At 39.8% G+C, this 26,739-nt stretch overlaps 1 protein-coding gene across 1 annotated transcript in view; it reads left to right on the forward strand.

The window, feature by feature from the left end:
- The first annotated feature begins 318 nt into the window (after positions 1 to 318).
- Positions 319 to 26,739, forward strand: part of LOC113952159 (protocadherin Fat 4-like) — a 37,100-nt gene continuing 10,679 nt past the window's right edge. The window contains exons 1-29 of the mRNA XM_027653924.1: positions 319 to 433; positions 1,852 to 1,923; positions 4,311 to 4,471; positions 5,515 to 5,559; positions 5,922 to 6,020; positions 6,335 to 6,424; positions 7,057 to 7,167; positions 7,856 to 7,972; positions 8,826 to 8,916; positions 9,464 to 9,576; positions 9,840 to 10,013; positions 10,446 to 10,574; positions 10,831 to 10,986; positions 12,007 to 12,187; positions 13,070 to 13,203; positions 14,249 to 15,193; positions 15,582 to 15,707; positions 15,833 to 16,090; positions 16,421 to 16,519; positions 16,623 to 16,795; positions 17,778 to 17,926; positions 18,851 to 19,158; positions 19,808 to 20,077; positions 21,183 to 21,320; positions 21,876 to 22,092; positions 23,048 to 23,206; positions 23,656 to 23,807; positions 24,795 to 24,963; positions 25,897 to 26,105. Of these exons, the coding sequence (XP_027509725.1) occupies positions 364 to 433; positions 1,852 to 1,923; positions 4,311 to 4,471; positions 5,515 to 5,559; positions 5,922 to 6,020; positions 6,335 to 6,424; positions 7,057 to 7,167; positions 7,856 to 7,972; positions 8,826 to 8,916; positions 9,464 to 9,576; positions 9,840 to 10,013; positions 10,446 to 10,574; positions 10,831 to 10,986; positions 12,007 to 12,187; positions 13,070 to 13,203; positions 14,249 to 15,193; positions 15,582 to 15,707; positions 15,833 to 16,090; positions 16,421 to 16,519; positions 16,623 to 16,795; positions 17,778 to 17,926; positions 18,851 to 19,158; positions 19,808 to 20,077; positions 21,183 to 21,320; positions 21,876 to 22,092; positions 23,048 to 23,206; positions 23,656 to 23,807; positions 24,795 to 24,963; positions 25,897 to 26,105 (5,115 nt within the window). The 5' untranslated portion in view covers positions 319 to 363. The remainder of the gene's footprint in view (positions 434 to 1,851; positions 1,924 to 4,310; positions 4,472 to 5,514; positions 5,560 to 5,921; positions 6,021 to 6,334; positions 6,425 to 7,056; positions 7,168 to 7,855; positions 7,973 to 8,825; positions 8,917 to 9,463; positions 9,577 to 9,839; positions 10,014 to 10,445; positions 10,575 to 10,830; positions 10,987 to 12,006; positions 12,188 to 13,069; positions 13,204 to 14,248; positions 15,194 to 15,581; positions 15,708 to 15,832; positions 16,091 to 16,420; positions 16,520 to 16,622; positions 16,796 to 17,777; positions 17,927 to 18,850; positions 19,159 to 19,807; positions 20,078 to 21,182; positions 21,321 to 21,875; positions 22,093 to 23,047; positions 23,207 to 23,655; positions 23,808 to 24,794; positions 24,964 to 25,896; positions 26,106 to 26,739) is intronic.

Raw genomic sequence — 26,739 nt, forward strand, 5'->3', positions numbered from 1 at the left:
TGCGTTTCTCTCATATTGACCAGGACGTTTGCTGATTTATTCTCATCTCTATTTCAAATGTTAGAATAAAAATACACTTGCCACCTTTTGTGTTACAGCACAAAATGTCCCATTTCCTTATTGGTTTATTTTATTGCCCGAAAGGACTTTGATCTGCCAAGCTGAAAATGATAAGCACATTATATAGTTGGTGGATTGCTCTCGAAGGCTTATTCCAGTCTTTTCCTTTGCTCTCAGTGAAGCATTTGTTAAGGAAATAACTAACATATCATATGGCAAATGAGATGATTCTTTACAAGTTTTCTGTATGAGAAACAACCATCTGGTTTTGCCTTCAGGAGGAGATTTTTTTCTGCAGTGCTCATGGCGCTTTCTAGAGCTCTGGTTTTTGCTTTGGTCAGCTGGGTTACCTTCACCTGTCTTGAGGCACAAAGTAAGTACTCTTATTCTTTGTGAGGATTTTACTGCTTTTATTGAAATGGAACAAAATTAAATGTATTAAATCCATACAAATCACAGTCCTAGAAGTCTGAAATACATTGATTTGTTGCCTGATAAACTAACATGTAAACAAGCCATCTTGGTGCCCATGGAAGTGGTTTGGGGGCTTTCAGGAGCTCAGTGCTGACAACTTGAAAACCATGCTCTTGTTTTCTTTGAACTTTTGGGGGGTTGGTTATTTTGTATTATTATTTTATATTGTTATTTTATACATATGTTTGCATCAGACCTTAGATCAGGCTGAAGTTGAGCCTGAGGATGGATAGTTTTGAAGTTGGGATCAGTTGAATTCCCTGCTGTTGCTGTTCTGCTAAATCAGGTTGGAGTATTTACCATTGTCACATGTGATATTTGTAGTGGTGAGGAACTCCATTAAAAGTTTTCTTTATTGTATTGAGGCTTCCAGAAAGTGAAAACTGCCAATTTTTTGGTCTTTTTCAGTAGTCCAGAGCCCAGGTTTTTCAACACTCAGAGGTGGAGGCAGTGAATTAGACCCATAACCAGCATTAGACCCATACAACTGCTAACAGTAGAAATATCCTCTGGGGCTTTATTCAGTTACTTCTGTAGAAATCTGTCCACTCCTCACTTTTAAATGAGATCCTGTAGAGTGATACAGATACAAAGGAATCCACCCAGCCAGGCAAAAAGAGCCCACTGTCCCTTTGAATCTATGGGAAGGATGGCAAGGAGAAGAGTGGGAACATTCTTAAAACCACAAAAATGAATTCTAGTCAGGGGAGGGGAAAAAAATCTGGCAGGTTTCTGGATTTCTGTGTTTATAGTTTGCAGGTGTACAAAAAAAAAATAGTTTCACTTTTATCACACAGAGCAGATGTAGAGAGAGGTGTCTGAGGTACAATTAACCACTTAAAAAAGCGACCTCTCATGAAAAACCTGTATCCCCAAAGTGCCACCTTCTCTGAAAGTTTAAGGAGAGGAAATTTCAGGTAAATCTGTCAATGTGCCTTTACCCTGAGCTCCTGGATTCCTCCTAACTTTGCTGTGGGGAGTAGCTTTGTGTTGACAGTTTTCTTGGGAGCAGAAAACGTTTACAAGGCCAAGGTACAGAAGCAGTTTCGATTATGATTTCCACAAATGTTTCAGCAGGACACTAATGAGCAGTGACTCATTCTTGGCAGGCTTAGATTGGGTCCAAGCCACCAATATTTGCCTACTCCATGCAATGTATCGTTTTAAACCCTTCAAGGTTTATGATAAATGTCTTTGAGCTTAATTTGAACTCCTATGTGCTTCTGGTTTTACAGAGCATAAACTTTTTGACCTTGTACTATTTCTGGCAGTAGTCCTTCTGTGTTCTTTGTACGTGACTTCTGTGTTTCTTTTTAGAAACCACAACTATAAACTGTGATGTGCCACCAGCCACACTTCAGCTGACAGGCTTTGTGGATGGATACACAGGTAAAATCAGGGTTCCAGCCTAGAATTGTCTGATCTGCTCCCAAATGCACACAGTACTTTAATGCTTCACATAGCCAGTGTATTTTAAAATGAATCTGTATTATTCATTGACTTACAACAGTCTTCGTGGCTGGATGCAGCAGCTGCCTATGGACATACTGCTTAGTAGAATAAATAAATATCAAACCCTAAATTCCCTGATCCAAGCATCTCATTGTCTGAATAGACAGAGCAAGCAATGGGAAAGGAAACAAGTACAGATCACCTTATCCAGTCAGAATTTGATGTCCCTAATGGATATACAAGGCAAAGCATTAAGATATGGCCAAAGCTTCTCTTTGGGATATGTCATAACCCTTAGGATCTCATGGCACCATGCTCCAGGCCTATACTGACTGTCCACAGGCAATCTGCATTTCTTCTGGCTTTCAGAAAGATCAGAGTCATAGAATAGTTTGGGTTGGAAGGGACCTTAAAGCTCACCCAGTTCCACCCCCCCTGCCATGGGCAGCGACACCTTCCACTATCCCAGGTTGCTCAAAGCTCCATCCAACCTGGCCTTGGACACTTCCAGGGATGGGGCAGCCACAGCTTCTCTGGGCAACCTGTGCCAGGGCATCACCACCCTCAGAGTAAAGAACTTTTTCCTGATATCTAATATCTCTTTCAGTTTGAAGCCATTTCCCCTTGTCCTGTCACTCCATGCTCTCGTCAAAGTCCATCTCCATGTTTCTTGTAGGCTGGAAGGCTGCAATTAGGTCCCCCTGAAGCCTTCTCTTTTCCAGGCTGAACAATCCAGAGCAGTGGTTTTTCCAGTCACTGATGAAGCAGTCAGAGTGCAGCTGCTGTGTCTGACTCTTGAATGGAGAGAGAAAGAAAAAGAATTACCTTTCACCCTGATTCCATTTAATTTTTAAGCAGGGAGCAATAACTCCAGCCCTTAGTGGCACTGTATGTGTGAGTGAACCTGCTGACATACCTGTGAATAACCCAGAGGGAGAACCACCTTCCATTTTTCCCAGTACTTCCTTTTGTTGGGCTCTCTCTGCTGCAGGGAATACTGTTTCCTAGGCAGGTGCTTTACTTCTTGTCTGAGTGCATCCAGCTCAGACAGCCTGTCAGGCAAAGAGGGATTTCTTTACCCTGTAATGTTTTCTTCCAGTGCTTTCAGCACAGTAGTGTGATACCACCCAATGCTGTGCCCCTGAGACACAGCCCTGGGGTTCTGTGCTCACTGTCAGCTCACTGGACTTTCCTCTTACACACAGTTAAAAGTCCAGTGTCTTTGGTAGCTGCCAGCATTCCAGACACTCCCTGCTGGTGAAGAAGACAAGCTCATATTCCTTAGGCACTTGGAGACCAAGAGCACAAGACTCAATGTGGAGATTAGAGATGGAACTGGTACAGAAAGGGCTTGCCAACCTAAAATAGTAGTGATGGAGGACAAAGCCAGTGGAGTAAGAAAGAAACACAGCTAACAAGTTTCCTGAAGATCATGGAAAACATCTGGGATGTTCAAGAAAGAATTTAGTGTGGTTTCATAAACACAAATATGTTGATCACATGAGTAAGGGAACTTTATTTAGTAAAATTGCCAGTAGCACCGCACTGGATGGTTTTAAAAAGATACATCTCAAACACCTTCAAACACAGATTTGGTGTTTAACCAGGCAAGTAATGCACTCACTACTGAAATGAGTCAGAAATCCTGATAATTGCAGATAACAAGTCTTTGTATTTTCAAGAGATCAGTTCCTAAATGTGTGGTTGTAGAAAATCACATAAAAACTGATTCAAAGGTTGTAGAGTTTTCTGTTTGTGTTGTGTCCAAACAGGAACAGATTAAAGGAAGGGCCACATCTCACCATTCTGTCCCAAAATCAAAATGAAACAACCACAAGCCTGAGTCTGGATTCACACTGGGTTCTGCCTGCTTGATAGATTTAACTAAGAGATGTGAGATGCCCTTGTGTTTGGAAAATGCTGAAACTCATCCCATGCAGCCCTGACTGGCCTCTTGCTGATTTTGACCACATTCCCTGACTTTGGTCACACTTCGGTTACGTTTTCACAGTAAATGGGAAAAGGCAGTTTCACAGCATGAAGGTGTTTTCAAAAAATGGTGATTTAGGTGTGAATGATGCCAAGCTTTTTAATTCTGGACATGCCGTGTGAATATATTGAAAAAAAATGGGTTTCTGTGGTTTTAAAAGCATATCAATGCCCTTGTGCACAGCACTTAAGGGCACTTTAACAGATCTTACCGTTTAAAAATACCAAAATAATATAAAATGTAACCAAAGGTAACCAGTTGTCAATACATATGAAACAAACCAATGGATTTGTTTTCCATAAAACAACCTAGTTTGTTACACTTTCTCTTCCAGGTGATATAGAATGGATCACAGATATCCCAGCCGATGTAAATCTGGCATTAACATCACCTATATTCCCTGAACACTTGAACTATGTGCAGCTGGAATATAATTCTGCATTTAGGAATGCAACTGTGAGGACTTCCAGGGCACTGGATGTTGAGACTCTCAAGGTATTATTTTTGTACCGCATTTAAAGCCTAAATAGAAAGGTTTTCTTGAAAGGTGAAAAAAAAAAACAACCCAGCACTAAGACAATGAATTGGAATAGTTTGTTCTCTCAGAGGTTGGTATTTCAAAAAAAGTGACTTGTCAGAATAGAATTCAGTACCTACCTCTCAGAAATATCTGTTAAATGTCTCAGTGTCTGTCATCTGACAGTCAGACAGGTCCCTTCCTAATCATGTGTTGTCATGACAGCTGTAAATACACAGCTAGGACAGGTGTCACTTGTCTTACAACTCATCTCCCAGCAACGTGGATTATTTCATCAAAGGGAGATGGAGCAGATATAATTTGATAGAAGGTAAGCCTTAGTCATATGAGTATTTATACAAACTTTAACTTCACATGGTGATAAATCCATCGACCTCTGTTGCTTGATGCACAAAAGGATAGATCCTTCTTCCTAGACCATCCTTGTTTTGTAGGACTACCAGGAATTTAGAAAGCAGTATCAATGTTTTTCCTGGCTGCAGTTGCCCTAAATATGAAAATGGGGTAGTACTGCAGAGTAAATAGAGACAATTTATCATGTGTTTTCTACACTGCCATTTCAGAGCAGCCCTGGACTTGGCAGAATTGAACCAGGCTTGTTGTAAGAACCGCTGTTACAATCCATGTTTGTAAGGGATGAAAATGGATTTATGACTTTTACATTTCTCATTTGTATATTTTCCAAGTGGATTTAAACACTTTTCGTGCTTTTTGTACGTGTTCTCCTGTTCTCTGTCAACTTTCTCCTGGGGAGAACAGTCAAACAGTCAGGTACAGGGATGGTGGGTGTCATCAGTAGATGATGGAGTCAAATAAACCTTAAAATTAATGCTCTGTGATTACTTTGCTATGTATTGTAAGCAGAGTGTTTTGGTACAGCTCACCTGAGGATTCAACTACTAGAAGTAATTTTGTATAATTTTGGCATAAATTATTTTTGACAATGATATTGTGAGTTCCTAGATGATATTATTTATTTGCTTGTTTTGTTCACTTTTAGAGTGAGTTTGTCTGGTATACCATTGTTTGCCAGAGGATTGGAACAGTAAGTAAAAAACACGTTTTACCCACTGTATTTTTGTTCTAAGCCAAGTTACCATTTTCTGAAATACTATTTAATTTAAAGTTAAGATGCAGGGAGTTCAGAGTACCTTGTAGAAGATAATTTGTTATAATCTGCCAATTGGAATGAGTGATTTTGTTCACAGGTAAATTTTAAAAAAGTTAATTTTAGCATACTTTTGCAAACTCCATTACTAGTAATAGTGGTCTAACTCTCTCAATACAGTTTGTAGAACTGAAGGGGTGTCTCTGAGGATCTCATTTGATAGGATGAAATGAAATGTTAGCAGTGGTGCTGCCTCACTGTTGTCATTTCTAACCTGCCTTTTTCCTTCCATCACAAAGGGTAACCCGGTAGAGAATGCACGGAACGTAGAAGTAAAAGACTTAAATGACAATGCTCCAAAATTTCAACAAACTAATTATAGTGCTTCAGTGTCAGAGGTGGGTCATGGCAGATGTCTGTACTTTTTCCCTTGTGCTATTTTTAAATTGCTTTTTGGGGAGGTTCTAATGTGACCACACTGTTATCAGTTCATTACCTGCACTTTTATGGGACTTATCTACACCATGGATGTGGAAAAGAAGGGCTGGGCTTGCATGTCCAGCTGGGGGTGTGGGGTGGAGGGGAAATAGTCAATAAAAATGGCAATGGGAAGGGATTTGCTGAGGAGGTGGCACAACTTCCCCGCCCCAAGTTAGGAAGGATGTCGAAAGGGTCTCGTGACTGAGCGTTTGCTGATCTTTGTTTCCTCTAGGTGGCTGAAATAAGTTTCACTGTTATAAAAGTGGAAGCAAAGGATGATGATTTTTCACCCCAATTCAGCATCCTCACTTACAGTCTCTCGGTGAGTGCCCTGTGTTGGTTGGAAGCTGAGGTTGCAGTTCACAGATTCACAGCCTGGGACCCGATCCCCGTGTGCTCCCTCGTGCTGTGTGGTTGAGATTAAAAACCTGCAAAAAGCCAAAAGGCCGTTTAGAATTAGAGTTTATACCACAGGTGAGGCCTGAATCTTGTTTCTTAACGTTCATGAAATGATTTGTGGCACTTTCCAGCTCCAGCTAAGGAACTCAGTGGCCCTTTGTAGAAGCAGGAGTGAAGCAGTTTCCCTTCTTTTTGAAGTTTGTATTTGGTTTGCTGTTCATCTCCAGTCCTGAAGCCAGCTGGAGTAGGATTATTTCAACTAACTTTAGATATTTGCAGTGGAAATCTTCACATCTTGCTGTCTCTGCCCCTTTCACAGCTGGTGAAGGGGCCGTTCCTCTGATGTGCTTTAGTTGTTGACCACAGGATGAGATAAATCAGGTAGAAATTCCATTGGTACTGACAGGAGAGGCAATAGAATACGTGGTGGTGGTGGTGGTTGAGAGATTCCTGGTCCTTTATGAAAAGCAGTCCAATAATAAAGGGGGGAAAAAGAGAAAAGAAAATGTATTTCATCTTTAATCATATAAAATATTTGATTTATTCATTCAATAGGGTCCAGACTCAGATTACTTTTATATAAGGGAAGGAGATGGAAGCGTCATAGTGAATAAACCATTGGATTACAACAAGGTCCACCTTTTCAATTTAACAGTCCAAGCAAAGGTATGGTACAAATTAAAAGAAGAATGAGACCCACAATAGTTCTGCAATGATATTTCCTCTGTTATAACATCCCAGTTTCTACAAATTTAGAACTTTGGAAGTTCCCAGACCAAAAACTGTGGCTGCATCTTGACTTGTACTGCAAAGTAGCACATTCTTAATATTTGAGCCACTGTTTAAGTTTCCTCTCTAATACCAGCCCAAGTTTCTTTCTGGGTGTGTTTCTCTAAGTATAAATATTGTACATATTTATTCCCCACTATTCTCACACATCTTCACCTATTCATTATGGCAGATCTATCATACTTTTGCTGCATCTCACCATGTTCTTTGTGTGCCTTTTTTTTGAGATTTGAATGTGTGTTTGCTTTCATTTCCTGTTAGAACTAAAACCACGTGGTTTTGCTGCAGTTATTGTGGTATCTAGCAAGTGTACAGCTCAGCAAATGTACTGTTACCAAGTTCTACTGCTGTGTAACACCTGCCTGATAGGAAATTAATAACTAAGAACAATCACCCGTTGATAGTTTTATTCCTAGAACTGGATTTTCAGAAATGGAAAAATCTGGCAGGGCGAGAGTTCTTAGACCCTGTAAAATACATGTAATAATATTCTGCTGTATTTTCCACTGAGATATGGCTCCTTCATTGCAGTGTTTCTTATTTTCTTCTTTCCCTTGGGATGCAGGAACAATTTGGAGACCAGAGTGACACTGCATCCTTAATAATTAATGTAGAAGATTATGATACATTGAACCCCTATTTCAGCCAATCCGTGTACAATGGGAATATCAGCGAAATCCAGGTAAAAGCTTTTCACTGGATGCTTTTGTGTTTGGAGGAAAGGAAAGAAAAGGCAAAAATCCAAAATACCTGTTCTAAGAGGGCTTTTGCTGTAAACTTGAAAGGGCAACTGACTGTTCATCAGTCCTGAAATTAGCTGCCTGTTTTCAGTTTTAAATAGTGTAATTCCTTCACACTGCATTACAGTCAGGTAAGCAAAAATAAGAATGTGAGTGGTAATCTGTGGTTTATATGATATTGTAATTTTTTTTTTCTATATTGGGTAGAAATTTCTTGGGGGAATGTATTTGTTTAGCTCGGGTTTCTGGATGTATTAACATAAAAAAATCACGGTATGGTATTATCAGAGTAATCCACTAAAATTAAAATAGTTAATTATCTGTATCCCTGTTTCTTTGTCATTGTCTTCATGTTCACATATTTTAAACCACAAATACTTGTAGTGTTACACTCTTGATGTCCCTTTGGTTAGAAATTCATCTTCAGTTGTCTGAAGGGATAATTTTAGCTCTTCTAAAATGTTTTTATCTTGTAAATTATTCCTAGGGCTGCAGTATAGACTTGCATGTTGTTTTCCAGGAGAGGAGAGGAAAAGAACTGAAATATTCAACATTCTTAACATAAATTCCATCTGTGACTGCAGCTTCATAATCTGGTGTTTCTCAAACACAGTGTAACCATTTTGGTCGTAGTTTTCCTCTGGAAAGCACGGATGGCAAAGAAAGAATTTTTTTCTGGATCCCATTAAGTGCATGTTTCTTCTTTTTTTAATCAAAATTATGACTTATCCAATGAAAAAAGTTAACTTTGTGTATTTTTTCTTCAAGTTAATCAAGTCAATGTATGTTCTCTAGGAGGGTGCTCTGACTATTCTCCCAGAGGCCATATTGGCTCAAGATGGAGACAGAGGTATAAATGAACCAGTAGTTTACAGCATCAAACTAGGTAAGAGCCTTCATTTCCTTCTAGACATTGCCACATTAATTGATAATATTCCTGAAGAGAATAAGGAAGTGAAGTGTTCATTCAGGTGTCTTAACTGCACAGAGCTTCACCACAGTGCTGCTCCACTTAAATCAGCTTCATTTCAGTCATTTGTTGCAGGGTCCAAATATTTTTAAAATGTTTAGGTGTTCTTGACCTTCCTGCAAGAAACAGTTCCTGATTCTGAGTGTAAGTCAGTTTAGAGGGTTCAATTTGAGCAAAGAATTTCCATTCAGGACCATCTAGGGAGATCAATTCCATCAGGAGCTTTACCTCCTCCTGAAGGAATTGCCAAAAGCTCATGAAATGCTTAATTTGAGACCTTGAAGTATGAATGAATTTCCTAGGAATTGTTTTCAGGATGGAGTCCTTGGGGAAAAAAAACCTTCTATCTGGAATGTCTGTTCATTTTTGCCATGGCTAAGAAGATAACACTCATTTAAAGGACAGAGCAGATTTACTGTTCTGGTTCATTCTCATTAACCCTCTGAAATTTGCTGCTTTTCAGTGAACCCCCCAGCTTATAACAACAGCTTCTCCATCAATGCAAGCACTGGAGTGTTGAAAGTAGAGACTGCCATTGACAGAGAAACATGTCCCTCTCTCGTGGTGGCCATTCAGGTACTGATTTCTTTAGTGTGTTAACTCTGAATTTGAATTTCATAACATCATATGTAAATCCAACCTGCTGTTAACAGCATTTCTCACAGTGATGTTAAAGGGCAATTGGCATCAAGGCTCCATCCTGCCATTTAAAATAAAACAAAAAGAAAAGGAAAATTCATTCACAGAAAACATGCAGTTGTGTCATGTCCTTGTGTTAAGCCAGAACAACTCATTGTTACCAAGATGTGGAATTTACAGCTGCAAACTCTGCTCTCCAGGCAGCCCAGCAAGACAAGAGTTTCAAAACAGCCGACGCAGTAGTTCTGGTGACTATTGAAGATGTGAATGACAATGCTCCAGAACTGTCCCAGTCAAGTTACAATGTCTCAATTCTGGAAAATTTCCCAAATGGGATGGAAGTTCTTCGAGTAACAGCTACTGACAAAGATGAGGTAAAAAACTGGTGGTTTTAATATTTACTACCAATATGACGCTTCTGAAATGTAATAAAAAAGGTGTTTGTGTTACGCAGGTGCAGCAAATAGAATTGTCTTTTTCTGACTATCTAAATATGCTTAAGCAAAGCAAACTTAGTTTTACTTCTTTGGGGGGTAGAGTACTTGCAACCAAAGAATAAATTTTGTCTCTCTGTGAAACTCCTGTGGTTTGCAAATGGTCCCAAACCTGAAAGTGCAGGAGTGCAAAGTGGACATAAAGTTGTCCTCAGCCTGCATGCTGTATTTCTTCCATGTTGTTTGCTCCTCTCCCTCTTTTTGGAACTGTAACCTCTATTAAACCAGAAAATTCAGTGTTCTCCATGTGGAAAATAAGAAGAAAGCTCAAGGATTGCCCTATTTTATAACAAATATCATTACTGTTTGCAGGGAGGCTTCCAGGGAACGTTTGCTCTCACTCCAGATGACAGTCCCTTCCAAATAAATCAAGCTGGGATCCTGACTGTGAGGAACTCCACGCTCCTGGATAGGGAGAGAATACCATCTATTCAGCTACAGGTATTAAAAATAAACCTCCTCCTTTCCAAGGCAAACAGGTGAGACCTGATCTGTGCTGGCAAGAGGCCGATTCCTTAGTACAGATCCACAGCTGAACTGAAGAATCAAATCCAGCCTTTCACATCAAAGCTGTCTGGAGGGAAACACCACCATTGATACAGTTCACTCAGCTCACAAGGATTCTTGTTCATCCTTCCTACTCCTTGTAGAAGATGCATTTGAACAATGCAGTGATTTCCCTACGTGGTTTTTCCAGGTCACTGCCAGAGATCATTTGCCACCTCACAGCAAGGTGCACTCTCCAATCAACATATTGCTGCTGGATGAGAATGACAACAGCCCGACCTTCAGAGGCACACCATATGAACAAGATCTTTTCCTCAACATGACTGCAGGAATGGCCATTCTTCAGGTACTAGAAATACTAAGTGGAAATGACATTTCTGAGTTTAAATGAGTGTGCATGAGTTCCTTGCTTAAAGCTGTGTAGAAGTTGTATCTAAAAGGGGATCTGTTTTGAACTCCTCTGAGTTCAGAAACAATCCACCTTTCATTTCGAAGATTACACCTGTTGACATTCCATAATCACAGTGTTCTGGATGCTCTAGTCACATCCCAGATCAGGGAACAAATGATACAGGATTTTTATTCTTGATCTTAGGTTCTGTGCACCACCCCGAATACCACAAATATACCACATAAAGTAAGATTCTAGACTTTAGTTGTTGTAAGGTGTTTATTGAAAACGATGGTTTTAGAGTCCAGAAACTGAAATAATGATACAATTATTTTGAAAGGCTGCTGAATACTGAAGCATTGTGGGTCATTTTTAGATACAGTGTACTTTTTCTAACACAGTAAATGAGTTATCCAAATAAAACTGGAAATAGGAGCTGAGATATACAGGAGTCACAATCAATGCTCATACCCAAATGTGCCAATTTAATGGCTCCTGATGAAATCTCTTGAACCATCTGCCTCTGGTGACTTTGGAATTGCTATAAAACAAGGTTTGTGACATACAACCTTGGTGTCACTCACGTGAGTTCCACAGAAGCAGGATTTTGCTCATGCTGCTGGAATGATGATATTTGTGCATCAAAGAGCAAACATTCTTACTGAGGTTTAACCCAGGAATTCTATAGGAAATGGTTTCTATAGGAAAATGACAGTCAGTCAAGACTATAACTGAATTTTGTTGTGGCTATATCTAGCTATATATATATATATATATATATACATAAAATATGCATATATAATTATCCAGACCTATCATTTGCTATAAATGAGAGGAAAAAAGCCCCACAACCAATTCCTAATTATCTGCTTACCTGAATGCTTTGCTCTGCAAACTGCACAAGAAGAAGCAATTCTGTGTTACTTGATAAAAGCACAAGAAATTACAGTAAAATATTTCTTTTTTTTTTTCCAGGTTGCTGCTGATGATCCAGATGATGGTATAAATGGAGAGATAAGCTTTATCTTAGCTGGTGGCAATGAAGATGGATACTTTGAATTGGATACATCCACAGGACAAATCAGTTTAAAGACAGAAATCCCATTAGGAATCAACCAGCTTAAGAAGTTTGTTTTGTGGATAACAGCTACTGATGGTAAGAGGAGATTTTAGTACAGGTCAACACAGCTATTCCCAGTGAGGAATTTTGGTTTTGGTTTGGTTTTTACCTGAAGGAATGCTGTCAAAACAGGTTCACAGGCTTTATTTGGAAAGCACCGTACATATTTATCTGCTCCTTATACATCCAAACTAATTGCTGCATCTCTGGTAAAACTCTGCTTCCTGCTGATGGTGTTGTGTCAAATCTGGTTTCTTTATGGCTTGTAGGAAGAACATTAAATAACATATATTTCACACCTTCCTTTGACTTATTGACTGGTGTTGCACAGCAGAGAATACAGAGGTTCAGGCAGAAGTTAGAAATTTATAACTCAGTCACCATTCAATAAGGAGTAAAAGGGAAAGTAAAATGTGCTGAGTAATTTGGTCCTTGTTTGCACATCCAAGATGCCAAGCCCATTTTTAGGATGACCACCACCAACAGCATTTCCCTAGCCACAGTTATTGAGGGTTTCTTTGTTTTAAAAAAATAACAGAGAACTCAGTGAACATTCACGATCTGAATAAGGGCAGAAACAAATGTAACCCAGCAATGTTATCCCACTCCTGGAAGCATGAGAATACGAAGTGGTTTTCAGCCTCATGACTTGGTCAAAATCAGCTCTGTGTCCTCACATTGATGGTCTCATGGACAAAATGGGTGCTGTGAGGAATATGGATAGAAGAGGGATTCCTGAGTCCATCCTTTGTGATCTTGGTTAGGACCCCTTAGGCAGTACCATAACAGTTGCAGTAAGGATTGAAAAAAAAAAAAAAAAAGTCAGTGACAGTGGAAAAGTGTAATTTTTTATTTTTATGTTTTGAGGCAGTGGGTATTTTATGCATCTGCTGGGAGATTGTTTCCTTTTGCTTGCAGGTGGGGCCGTTCCAAGGAGTTCATCAGTGCCAGTACAAATCACTGCAGCTGGAGATTCCAGACCACAGTTCACCCAGAAAATGTACAATGTGTCCGTGGAGGAGGAGCTGGTCAGTCCTGTTGTAGTGGCACAAGTAAGGACAACTTTATTTTATCTTTATATAGGACATGACAGCTGTAAGAAAATCCCATAAAATATGTGTTTCACGTGTCCATGTTTCCCTGGGCTATGGATAACTGGATACTGGGTATTCTGTGTGTCAAGCTGCACATACAGCACTGAGTACAGACCTTAGATGATGAAGCTTATCACCCACAAAGGTGGATTTGCTTCCACTTAAACCTTTGCAAACTTTCCATTGCTTAAAGCTTAAACAGCATCTGCTACCGTTTAACATTAAAAAAACCCCCAAAACAAAACCAACCTCCCAAATCAAACAAAATAAACCCCAGAACTGCTTCAGAAAGTAAACTTCCATGCTTAGCCCTTTGTTGACTCTGAACACTCTCCAAAACCTATAGTGGCCCAAAGGCTGGAATAGGCAATATTCCCTCATCTGTTGGGGATAAATTTAAATCTAAATCTCTGTGACATGATGATAGGAGATTTCCCATCAGAGGCTGCCATAAAGGCATTTTCAAAGAAGGCTTTAGAACTTGCTCCTCATTTTGCTCAAAAATGCTCAGATGAGCAGGTCACCAGAAGCTCCTTCTGGGATGCAGGTCTGAAGGCAGATGGACAGTCTCCTACCAAAGCAGTGAGAAGATAATGCATTTTGTTGTTTTGCTTTATTGACTTCCTGAGTTAATTTTTTACTTTTTTTATATGAAGAAAGGCAGAACCAAAGGTTGAAGTGCAGTCTGTTTATTATGTCTTCTACATATTTACTTTTATATATTAATGATGTTCCAGTAAAAGGCAGTCCTCTTCAGCTGGATTTGTATGTATGTTGTGGTTTGATTTTTACTTCTTTTAATGAATCTGTGAGGTTAGTAAATGCCTGAATGAAAATCAATTAAAAGAAGTAAAACCAAGCCACAGTATCAACCATAAGTTGATAAAAAGCCACAATATCAACCATAAAATGAATTTGGACAAAGTTAAAATGATTATTCTTTTTCAGACAGTGGTTTATTGGGTTTAATTCATTTATTGATAATATGCTGTGTCTTCCCCAGGTAGAGTATGAGTCTTTAAATCCCCATGTACCAGTTGAGTTTCAAGTGCTGCCAGAATCTGATATGTTTGCCATCGATGGCATGGGAGTCATCTCAACGAAAAACAAGCTGGACTATGAATCCCAGAAAAACTACACACTGACCATTTCCTTGTCAGATGGGAACACTACTGACTATGCCACAGTGTTTGTCACAGTTCTAGATGTCAATGACAACAGTCCTGTGTTTGGTGCAAACAGCACCACCGTTAACATTCCTGAGAACATGCCACCTGGAACGAATGTCACCAGGGTGTCAGCGACAGATGCGGACGAGGGATTCAATGGGCTAGTGGTTTATACTCTGAAAGGTGGGGAAGGCAAAATGGATATTGACACCTCAGGATTAATTTTGCTGGAAAAGGAACTGGACAGAGAAACCCAAGACTTGTATAACTTAACAGTGATCGCCAGCGACCAAGGCCAACCCGCGCGGTCGACAGCTCTCAACGTGACAGTCATTGTTGGTGATGTGAATGACAACCCTCCGGTCTTCTCATCCAGTGTATACACAGTGGATGTCCCTGAAGATGAAGTGGTGGGAAGGGCACTGCTGACAGTGTCTGCTACTGACTTGGATGCTGGGGACAACGCCCTGGTGAAGTACCAAATTGTCAGCCAGCAACCCCCAACCCCCTCACCAATGTTCCTTGTCAATGCAACCACAGGGCAGCTCAGCCTGAGCCAGCAGCTGGATTATGAGACCATAAAGCGTTTTCTAGTAGAAGTGGAGGCATCGGATGGAGGTCAGCCAAGTCTCAGCAATAAAACCCTCGTAGTTGTGAATGTACTAGATGTCAACGATAACCCACCAGAATTCAGCCAGGCAGCTTATCAGATATCTGTGTTTGAGAACCTTCAGAAGGGAAGTCCTGTCTACACGTTCAGTGTTGCTGACAAGGACGAGGTAGGTACCAGATTATTCTCATCCTGATAAATCAAAGGTGACACAGTTTCCTCGGTTTCAAAGCAGCGTAAATGCTTCTCGCAGTTCAGACTCCACTGAACTGTGTGTTGCTGTTCCTCACATCGTGGGGATTAGTCTTGGAGAGCTCTAGGGAGAAGGAATGTCTAGGACCCCAAGGGCTTCCACATGCCACAGTTCCTGTTTGCCAAAGAAGTCCAGTATTCCCACAGCTCAGGGTGCAGGATTTCACGTATTAAACCTGCCAAAGCACTTGTACTTTTGTAATGAGAAGTCCTATAAAAAGGTCAGGTATTAGTATTAATATGATTATTTTTTGAACTTAAGTATTAATCATGTTAATCTCAAATGAACTATGTTTTCTTTCTAGGCTGGCTTTTCTCAGGGACACTTTATTCATAACAGTACCTCGTTTACTGTGGATATGCCTGGAATACTTTCATTAAGGAATGACACAGAACTGGACAGGGAGACTACATCTGCATTCACTTTACAAGTAAATTTGGGGACAGACTCTTCAGTTTTGGCTCATTTCTACTTCACTCCCTTGAACACCTTTTATATCTCTATCAGGGGTTAAAATGTCCACTAAAACTCCATTTTCGTTCCTGACTTTGGCAGGTGTGGGCAGTTGATGCTGACACAAATGGGCTTAATTCCAGTGCCCTGTTCCATGTCACTGTTCTGGATGTCAATGACAACAACCCTGAGTTCCAGATGGAGCCATACAATTTTGAGATTCCAGAAGGAGAGTACATGTCAAGTGCTCCCACCGAAGTTGGAAGTGTGACAGCTACTGATTTGGATGAGGGAGAGAATGCCCGAATTACTTATTACTTATCAGCTGAGGATGGGGATAATCCATACAGCATCCAGCAGGTAAGGGGTTTGGATGTGCTGAAAACAATATTCAGGTACTGCTTTTCATGGAGTTACTTGGCACAGGTAAAAACACATCAGGTTTTACCTTTTTACACATCAGCTAAAAAGAGCTGACAGGTACCATGCACATCAAAACCAGCACCTGCCCTGTAGGTTGGAAATATGTGTTGATATTCAAAAGCTAAGACATACTGGTCAGGTGCTGCTTGGAATCCAAACTTGCTCAAAGGAGAACAGATTATTTCAATCTCCCTCATCTCCTCTGAGAATTCAGTGTATTATTGTGATCAAAATGATCTGTGCACTGAACCACATTCCCTTCTTTAGGATGGAACCATTTTGGTGACTGGCTCTGTAGACAGAGAAACCAAAGAGAAGTATGAGCTGCTCTTGGTGGCATCTGATAACGGAGCTCCTCGAAGGCAGGTAAAGAGGAACGAGTTATGCTTTATTTGCAACTGCTTTTTCTTCTAGGAAGTTAAGTGTCTGTGCATTTTCTGAACTATGGTTTTCTCCCCTCACACACCAGAATTTCACCCATGTCAGCATTCAAGTGTTAGATGTGAATGATAACCCTCCTCAGTTCACAAAGGCTCAGTACTCAGCCAGTGTAAGAGTGGCAACAGCAAAGGAAGGAGAGTTTGTGCTGGCAGTGTCTGCTACTGACCCTGATGCTGGGAACAACTCAGTCATTTCATACAGGTAAAATCCCTGTGGTGATAATAATCCCTCGTTAATGAGTGTCTGCTGGGAAAGAAGCAAACAGAAAGGTATTTTTATTTCTCACAAAGTATTTTTATTGGTCTGAAGAAGGATAAGATCTGCTCATAGACATTTTACAAGTGCTGTAATCACTTATGATTTCTAAACTCAGGAAGGACAGTCCTCACTCGGTGTTTTAGAGCTTATTGAATCATGACTGTGTCATAAGAGATAAATTCGGCGAAAAAACCCCAAAGCCCAAATTTGTTTGAATTTCTGAGATTTTGAAAAAATGTGTTGGAGTTCCTGGGTAGGAGGTAAGTGAATCTCTGAGAATGAGTCTGTCTTTTCACACATCTTCTGTTTGCTGGGAGGAGGAGATCAAGAAATACTAACTTTCATAATGCACAATGCATAGAAAAATTAATGGAGAAAGACTTTTGTATGACCCCTATGTCATGGAAAACACCAGGATACCTTGGCATGAAAAGCATGGATTGAGAAGGACAGATGAATGAACCAATAAAATTGTGGATGTTTAAAACTACTGTCTTGAAAGAGAACATTTTTAACTGTAAGATGGCATTCTACCTTAAACATGCTACTTTTTCCTGTGAGCAATTCAGTTATCCGTGAGAGTTTGCAGATCACCAGGAATTAGCAGGTCATTCCAGATGAATACCACTTGGGTTTCTTCTGTTGCTGAATATGCAGCTGAGTGTGCAATCAATATCTGCCTTCTAGTTGTGGGAAAATCAAATGCTTGGGGTATAATGGGAACTGAAGACATGAATGCTGGTTTTTTCCCATGATGGAAAACATACTTGGAATTTAAAAGGCCAATATATTTAGGCTAATGACACAGCAATTAAAACCTGCTCTTTATAAAAAGGCAAATACTGTCTGTTGAGTGCTCCTTACAGAAGCAGCAGTAAGTAGATGGTCATTAATATGAATACTCTCCTGATTTCTCTTTAATCAGCTTCCTGGATCCTTCTGATGATTTCCATATAAATACCCTCACTGGAGAAATCACCCTCAGCAGGAGCTTGGACCACATCACAGCTGACACAGTTGTCACACTGACAGTTGTTGCTGCTGATCACGGAGTTCCCCAGCTTACATCCCAGGGTAAAATGTCTTTTACCCTTTTGTACTTTTCCCCACATAAACATAACCCTTGCAAACCTTTAAATTGGAAATTATTCCCATTGCTGTCAAACTGAATTTAGGGCAAAAATACCCCATGTTGCATTTCAGGAATAATGAATATTTGCTTTTTACCCTTTGATTTCCTCCAAGCTGATCATCTTAACAGAAAACTTGGTTTCAATAATCCGAGTTAGACATAATTTTTTTTTAAGATTACTTTATTGCAGTTGTGCTTACGGTACAAACCCCAGGATTCACAGTTGTATTCACTCTAAAAAGCTATATTCAAATAATACTGATGATGTGTTTCTCTTTCAGTTTTCCTTTATTTTCTTAGAATTAAGAACATTTAAAGAAACAGGAACTTGCAAATAACCCTCAAATGAGTTTCTGTTCTTTCATAAAATATTGACTCACATGGCATTTTCTGTAACTTCTTCATGTGTTTTTTGGAGGCTAACTTTGATATATTATGAACAGGAGAAACAACTGATTTTCTTAAAATTGGGTGAGTGGTCACAACAGAAATTGCACTTACGGTTTTATGTATAGCCTTTCTCTTTTGTTACAAAGCAATTTAGTGTAGGAGTTTTAAGGAGTGTAAAACACCTGCACGTCCCACTAACTTGACATTGGTGATCCTTGCTGAAGTAACTGAAGTAACACTTCAGTGATCAGTGAAGTGGGGTTACTCTGGAACATAAATTAGGTATAAAAGACATCATGTTCTGTGTTACATATTATTCCTTATTACTATTGATTTCTTTTTTCTCGTCATTCCTCTTTCCTCCATGATAATTTCTGTCATTTTCTACTAGTTCCTTGAAAATTTAAGGAAATAGAGCACAGATCATGATGATTTTAGCCACAACTTCCCTGTTTTAATTTGCTTTCTCTCATTAGTCTCTGTCACTCTCTACTTGCTGGTAAATGACACCAGCTTCGGGCTGACTTTTGAGAGCTCCAGCTACGAGTTCAGCATTGATGAGAACAAGCCACCAGGGACTGCAGTTGGCTCTGTGAAGGCTCTGACTGGAAGCATAGCTGTGCAGGTGGTGTATTCCCTGAAATCCCACCGGGACAAGTTCTCCGTGGGTGACCAAGGAGACATCTTGGCCCTTGTCGGGCTCGATCGGGAAGAAGTCGACCAGTACAGCATCATCGTGGAGGCTGTGGATTCTGTGCTGCCACCCAACACAGCTGTGACTTTGGTATGGAACAGGCATTCCCAAAGGTTTTTTATAAAGGAATATGAAATATAATTTAAAAAAACCCAAACAAACCAAGAATTGAGCAATATCCACACAAGTGCCTTCTGTTATGCAAGCACGAAAGCTTCGACAGCCTTTCATTTAACTTCAGGTTTTCTATCCTGAGGAGATATTACCATCTTGAAATATTGTCCCTGCACAGATTGAAATATTGTCACTTCACAGATTGAAATATTGTCCCTTCACAGATTGCATCATTTCCTGAGAGTCCCTCTGTGAACAGCCCATAACCAAAGAAAACTACAAACACCAAAACTGATTCTGTGCATAGCTCTGTCAAATCATGAGGCAGATGAGCCCAAAAGCCCCAGATTATTAATTCTTCTCATCTCTTCCACTTAGAGTAGATGTTATCTCATACATATGTTATCTTGCAGCCAAGAATTAAAAAAATTAAAAAATACTCAGGTTGTGGAGATGCTAAAATGCTGAAAAATGCTGAATTTGTTATGTATCCCTTTGGTTTTTTGGGGTTTTGTTGCTTTTTTCCCCATAGGCTTCCATAGGCTAAAATGAATCAAAATTCTCCTTCAAATACCATTTCTACAGCTCAAGTTTGTGTGTCCTGTTTTTTTTTCTTTTCTTACAGGTAACTGTGAGAGTTAATGATGTCAATGATAATTCTCCAGTTTTCCCAGTATGGATTCAAACTAAATTATCGGCTCCTGAGAATGCAGCTGATCTGGACTTGGGCACATATTCTGCTACTGATCTGGATATAGGAGTTAATGCACTTATAACCTACTCTCTGGAAGATGATTTTGCTGGAACATTCCATATTGACAGTTCTACTGGCAAGCTGATGACAACAACATCCTTAGACAGAGAAACAGTGGACAGTTATGAATTGAAAATAATAGTAAGTTGACAAACTTTTGAGGCGAGTTCACAGAATTCTCAACATAAGAAATGAGAAAATACTGAATCATCACTAGAAAACCACTTAATCTCAGAGAATTTCATTAGAATTCGTTAATGAATTTTGACTGTTCCTTATGGTTTGCACCCAGAGCTCTGTTTTCTGCTGTGTAAATTGGTTCTAGTGAATAAATGATCCATGAAGCCCAGATTTTAAAGGTTATAGTCACACAACAGCTTATTGTGACATCTGCAAAGCATTCCTGAGTCCACTGAGATCAATCCATGTTGTTTGTCCCTTTCCCTTATTTTTTCATTTTTCAAAATCTAAGATGCTTAGACCTTTTAAAAAATATCTGAAATGAGATTTTTCAAGTTAAAAAAAAAAAAAAGAGGCATAAAGTTTCATTCACCAGCCATGAGGGTATCTATTTATTCTCTCTAATTTAACTGGTTTTTACTGCTACTAATTAGATCAATTATTGTGCATACTAAGAAGCGTTTCTGGCCATCAGGTACAAACATATTTTAAGGACATTTTTTGCTGCTAACAAATAATTTCAGAGGTCAAGGAACTTAGGGAACATATTCAGGAAACCCACTAAAAATTGGACCAGTGTCTTCTGAAAATTTGAGAGTTAATGAAAGTGACACTTTTTAAGACTAATTGAAAATTGTATAAATGTTCCTATAGGTTGGAATTTTCTGTGGCTGTGTACTGGATGCTCTTCACAGCCTGCTTTGTAGGCACTTCAAACCCTCAAAATGCAAGGGGTTTCCTTATTCTTTCAAATGCCACACCACAGATATCTGTGTTTTTGTGTTGATTAGTGCCATGTCTGGTCACATGATATGTTTGATCTGGATCCAGGCTTGAGCTTTTGATTAATTGCTAATGAAATGAGGCAGAGAGTGTGATGGGGTGGGGACACCACTGCAGGGAATGTGGCCACTAATCAACTACAGGGCTAGAACAATGTCACTGGGGAATAACTGGTCCAGCAGAAAGTCTTCAGAGACAAAGGCTCACAATTTTTGGATCAAAACTGAATTGGTCAAGTAAGTTTGTGTCAAAGAGTTGCTTTTAATGACACATTTCTTCACAGGCCACCGATTCTGGCAGACCACCCCAATCTGCAAGCTTAGTGCTGAGCCTCACTGTGGAAGATGTGAATGACAACCCACCAGTGTTCCCCCAGAAATCCTACTCTGTGACTGTGAAAGAGAATGAGCCTCCACACGTGGTAAGTGGAACCTGGAATAAACAGGCTGTTCTGCACTCGTGTTCTCCATGTAAACTTGGAAGGGGTAGTTATGTATCATCACTGTGCGTTGGGGAACGTAATTTTTTACTTTGTGGAGCCTGTAAAATCAGAGACCTTGTTAATTTACATGACAGTGGAGTACCACTGATCTTAAAGATCATCTCATTCCAACTCCCTGCCATGGGCAGGGACTCCTTCCACTAGACCAGGTTGCTCAAAAGCTCCATTCAACCTGGCTTTAAACATTTCCAGGAATGGGGCAGCCACAACTTCTCTGGGCAACCTCCCAGTATATCTGCCTTGCAGATATGACCTAATGATTTACAGGAATTGAAGGAAGAGGTGTCACCTGAAAATCTGTAATAACTGTGATCATTTCTGCTGTGTCAGGATTTTAGCAAGGCAATTAATGGCCATATGACTAATTTGGTCAGTAAACACTGTATGCTTCAGTGCCAGTCTTGGGTGTATGTTTTGCCACTCTCTTCGTTCTGCTCCAAACCTTTTGTTTCTCTTTTTTCCCCTCTCATTTAGATTTTGAGTGCAGCAGCCACAGATGCAGATATAGGTTACAATGCCATTATTCATTACACCATAACTGGAGAGACAACTTCATTTTATGTTGGGGAACTTTCTGGAGACATTGCAACTCTTGAACCTCTGGACTATGAAAGTCGTTCCCAGTACATGTTTACTCTGAAAGCTTTCAATCCCGGAGAGCCAAATCTCCAGGACACAGCAAACATCACAGGTAGCTCTGCTTTACCACAGGAAATGTCCCTTCATTCCCCTTAGGGAGTATTTCAGCACGTGTAATTATGAGGCATAAACATATGCAATACTAATATAGTCTGCTAAGGTAAATTATCAGAAATGATGATGTGATCTTTGCACTACAGCCAGATGGAAATTTAAAAAAAAAATATTTGCCTTGTCAAAAATGAAGATTTTTTTTTTTCACACAAACTATTCTCACTTGAATATATTCACAGATTTTTCTATTATGTTTTTTTGTGCACCTATTGACATTTTGATTGAAAAGGTTCCCAAAAACGTGATCCAGTTCTTTTACTGCTTGTTTACAGAAAGCCTGTTTCTAGGGTGCTAAACAACACTGACAGAGATTTTTAGTGTTGTTAAAATAACAGTGCTTGTTTTGCTGTTGCTTTTTTCCTAAAAAAAAAATTAAATTAAATTGTGCTTTTGGGGAAAAAAAAGATAAAAGTTGGTATTCTAGGTTTTGGCCAGCCCTACTTTTGACCAGTATGACTGGAAGTATTAGTTTGTTTATTGTTTCTTGTTCTGTGTTATTTATGTTGCTCTATGGCCAGGTTCACTAATTGTGGACCATTATCCAGGTCATGTACAAATACAAAACTAAGCAATTCTGTCCCCTAATGCCAAGGCAAAGACTAGAGATACCAGATAAATATGGGCATGGAAGGGAGCCCAGTGGAACAATATGATATTACTCCTGACAGATAGCAGTGACAGCATTCTAGCCAGGAGTGAAGTTATTACTTGAGCAGTAAATAATTTAATCCACAAAGGCAAGTATTTTGAAGTTCAGAAAACAAGGTTGCCACCTGGATTAAACAGAAAGAGCTCCAACTCAGTTCAGAGGAGCTGTGCTGGATTGTATTAGCTGAAGAAATAGCTTGTGACTGTTTAGGCAAAACTCATCAGACTTGGACCTTCTTTCTCAGTTACTGTGGAAGATGTGAATGAAGAAGGACCTGTGTTTGACAAGCCCTCATATCACCAGATCCTTCTGGACAATTCTACAGCTGGCACTCTGGTAGTAGACATCAATGCAAGAGATGAAAGCAAGGATTATGATGAGGGAGTTACCTACAGTATTACAGGTATGTTAGAGAAAAAAAATCTTCTGGCTCTTTATTACTGGGATACTTGAATACTGCTAAACCACCAGGATGAGAGATAATGGTCATAAATTGAAATTGGCAGGTTCTGACTGGATATAAGGGGTAAAAATCCTCTGTGAGGATAAGCAATGAGTGGAACAGCATGCCCAGAGAGATTCTCAGCACCTGATGGATCAAAGCCTTGAGCAAACTGTGCTGAAACCACTCCTGACCCTGCTTTGAGCCAAGAGGTTGGATCAGAGGTCTCAGAAGGGCCTTTCCAGCCCAAATGATTCTATGACACAGAATCAAGAGAGACCAGGGGTGTCTTGCCCCAAGTCCCAGATCAGGATTTCCACCTGTGTCCCTTCAATCCCGGCTGTATAATCCAACCGCTTGTCTCTGCTGGTCCCACTGAACATCTCCAACACTTGTTTTCCTGTTTTTAGGTGGGAACTCAGAAGGCCTCTTTAGTCTCTCCAATACCACAGGAGAACTCAAGTTAACAAGAGACTTATCCAAACAAACTGAACCCCAGTATTACTCCTTGAATGTCACTGCTACAGATTCGGGTTTGCCGCCTCTTTCAACCTCTGTAAAGGTACTAAATTTTACTGTCAACTTGCATAGTTTATTCCCCAGCTTGTTTTGTTCTAAGCTGAGCATAACTACACCAGGAAATGGGTCTTAGTGATGCAAAACTATACAAAACGTAGAGAATTTCATTTCAAAAAAGACAGACAGGCTCTAGGATGTAAGGAAGGAGGATTAGAGGAGTGAAGACTTCTGTACAAGGTCAAAGAGTGGGGCAGTCAGAGGGGATGTAATGGAAGTGTGTGATAAATAAACAAGGAGGTGGCAAATAACGTGTTCCTGTTTATTTTCTTATAAAGCAAGAAAAAGTAATTTCTAAATTAACGACTGAGAAATGTAAATATGATTTAAAAAAATTTTTATACAGTGCTTAGAACTTGGTGGTGATTTTTGCCACTAAATATTGCAGCAGAACAACAACAACAACAACAAAAAACCCACAAAAAACTAGAAATCTGTATGGATAAAGACATGTAAAAAATTGCCTTCAGCAGTCTCAAAAGGTAGACTTACAAGCCATCATTCTTGAGAGCCTTGGACAGAAGCTGTCTGGCATCAGTTAGAAATAAATGATCTTTATTTTTGTGAAGAAATAGGCCTTCTTTATTTACCATCTGTCAGCTTTTTTTCATCTATAAAATCAGTTTTATATGCTTTTAAAATACTGGACTTCTGGTTGTACACTCTCCAGCGGAAGAATTTGTTGCAAACCCATTTCAGTGCATCTCTGAGAGCTGTTTAGCTGGACAAGAAATGTGCTGCCTGTGGTGAACCGGAATCCCTCTCTCTATTTAGCAAAGCAAACAGGTGAACGATGAGGCTGCAAAGGTGTTTCACTGACCTGCACTGCCTTCAGGACACTGATGTGTCCAAGCCAGCACACAACAATCCTTCTTATTACCCAAGTTCTGGACTTGTGCTGCTGCACACCTCAGTAGGAAAGTCTACTCGAGCTGGGAACATCACCCCTGTGTCCATGTCCTTTTCTCTGCAGGTGTCAGTCACCGTCGTTCCCGTTGGCGTGTCCTTCCCGGTGTTCTCGGAGGCAGCCTATCATCCTGCCCCTCTCAGTGAGAAGGCACTGCCAGATACATTTGTGGTGCAGACCAGTGTGTTGTACAGTGCCCCTGTGAGCTACACTATTGTCTCTGGAGACGACAAGGGTAAGCTCTTGATGTGGAATAACAGGAAGGGGGTGTGTTAAACAACAGCACCGAGCTTTTGGGGTGTTTCTTCTCCCTCTCCTTTTGCCCTTATCTCAGTTCTACATCCATTAACACTGGAGGTGTATCAGCCAGATGTACAAATTTGATCTGCACCAGGTGTGGGCACATGATTGAATTTCTGTCCCATTAGCAGGAGCCACATGATCCATACCTGGCCTCATCCACCTCCACGCTTTGTCTGCTGCAGGAAGATCAGGTGGTACCTGATCAGGCATAAAGTTACAGTGACTGGAGCAAAAATACCTGAAAGGATAAAGACTTCTGGTAGAAAAACTAACTCAGCAATGTTTTCTTAACAAATGTGAGAGTGTAGATGGAGTTTCTGTAGGGTCAAGTGGATCAGTGCTTTGTCTATTTTTACTAAATATAGAGCTGATTTCATTGCATCATCAAACACAGACAGTTTCTATTTCTGGTTTTGTAAAATGCTTTGGATGAAGTTGTGGTCTCCTTGAACTTAGCTGCAGAATTCCTCATCTCCAGTAAGAACAGGACTTCAAAGGAAATTATATATATAAATATGTATATATATATATATAAAATAATTTCCAACTGAAACAGGGACTGTTTCATAGGAAGGTGAAGACCTGAGTTGGGAGTGGTGGAGTGAATTTTCTCCCTTTTGATTTCCATCTGACCTTCTGCATTGTTTCTTTGTGTTAATTTACAGCCCTGGATATGCCTGACATTCTTATAAATCTTGTAAAAATGTTGAATTTCATTTTGTTCTCTGAAGAATGCTGTAACATATAATGCTCCTATAAATAACATATAGTTTGCATTGAAGGGTTCATATCTTCAGTTTCAACTAAAAAATTCATAACCAGAATAATTTCTGGGGGATTTTTTGTTTTGCTTTTTTTTTTACAGGGTATTTCATGATAGATTCATCCAGTGGTATCATAAGGACAACAAAGAATTTAAAACTGGAGGATTTTCCAGTAACTTTCAACGTTCGAGCAACAGACTCGACTGATGCTGCCATATTTAATGAAGTTCCAGTGGAGGTGGAAGTTATTGATGAAAATGATTTCCCTCCTGTTTTCCCATCCTCTCTGCTGGAAGCAACACTGGCAGAGGTAAGAAAGTGCCATCCAAACTGCATCACATTTTTATTATTGTTCTGAAGATTTATATATAATCTTTTGGTGAGAATAAAAGTAAACCTTCTGGAACTGTGCAGGTTTGCCCTTCTGTTCTGAATTGGGATGTTTTGAGGTTGCTTTCCAGCTGAAAATCCCAATACACAAAGAGAATGGTCTAAAAGTGTGGACATATTGAAGGAAAACTGAACCTTTTAATAATAAGGGGCTCCATAAAGGAAGAACTACCACTCCATTTTGCATATTTATACAAAGAGAACATTCAGGTGCATTTAAAATCTGGTGGATGTGCTGGGCATAGACTCACTCAGCCTCTTGTAAGGGAGCTTCAGGCAGAGAAATAGCAGGGAAAAGTCTAGTTTAGCAATATTTCTCCTCCTGCTCATGTACAATCTGTTGTGATTCTTGCTGACACAGAGTGATCAGCAGCAGAAAACAAGCCAGATTTCAGTCAGATTTTCAGACAGAAAATCTGGTTGTCTACAAAACAAGCCACAGCATTTAATTATGCAGAAGCATCCAGCTCAGCATTTCACTCTTCAATTTTCAAGCAGCCCCTTTCACATTTTAATCTGCTGGCTGCTTTTTTTTTTCAAAAAGAAGCCCAGTG

The sequence above is a fragment of the Corapipo altera genome, unplaced genomic scaffold (assembly GCF_003945725.1).
Source record: "Corapipo altera isolate COAL_440 unplaced genomic scaffold, ASM394572v1 70, whole genome shotgun sequence".
NCBI classification, from domain to species: Eukaryota; Metazoa; Chordata; class Aves; order Passeriformes; family Pipridae; genus Corapipo; species Corapipo altera.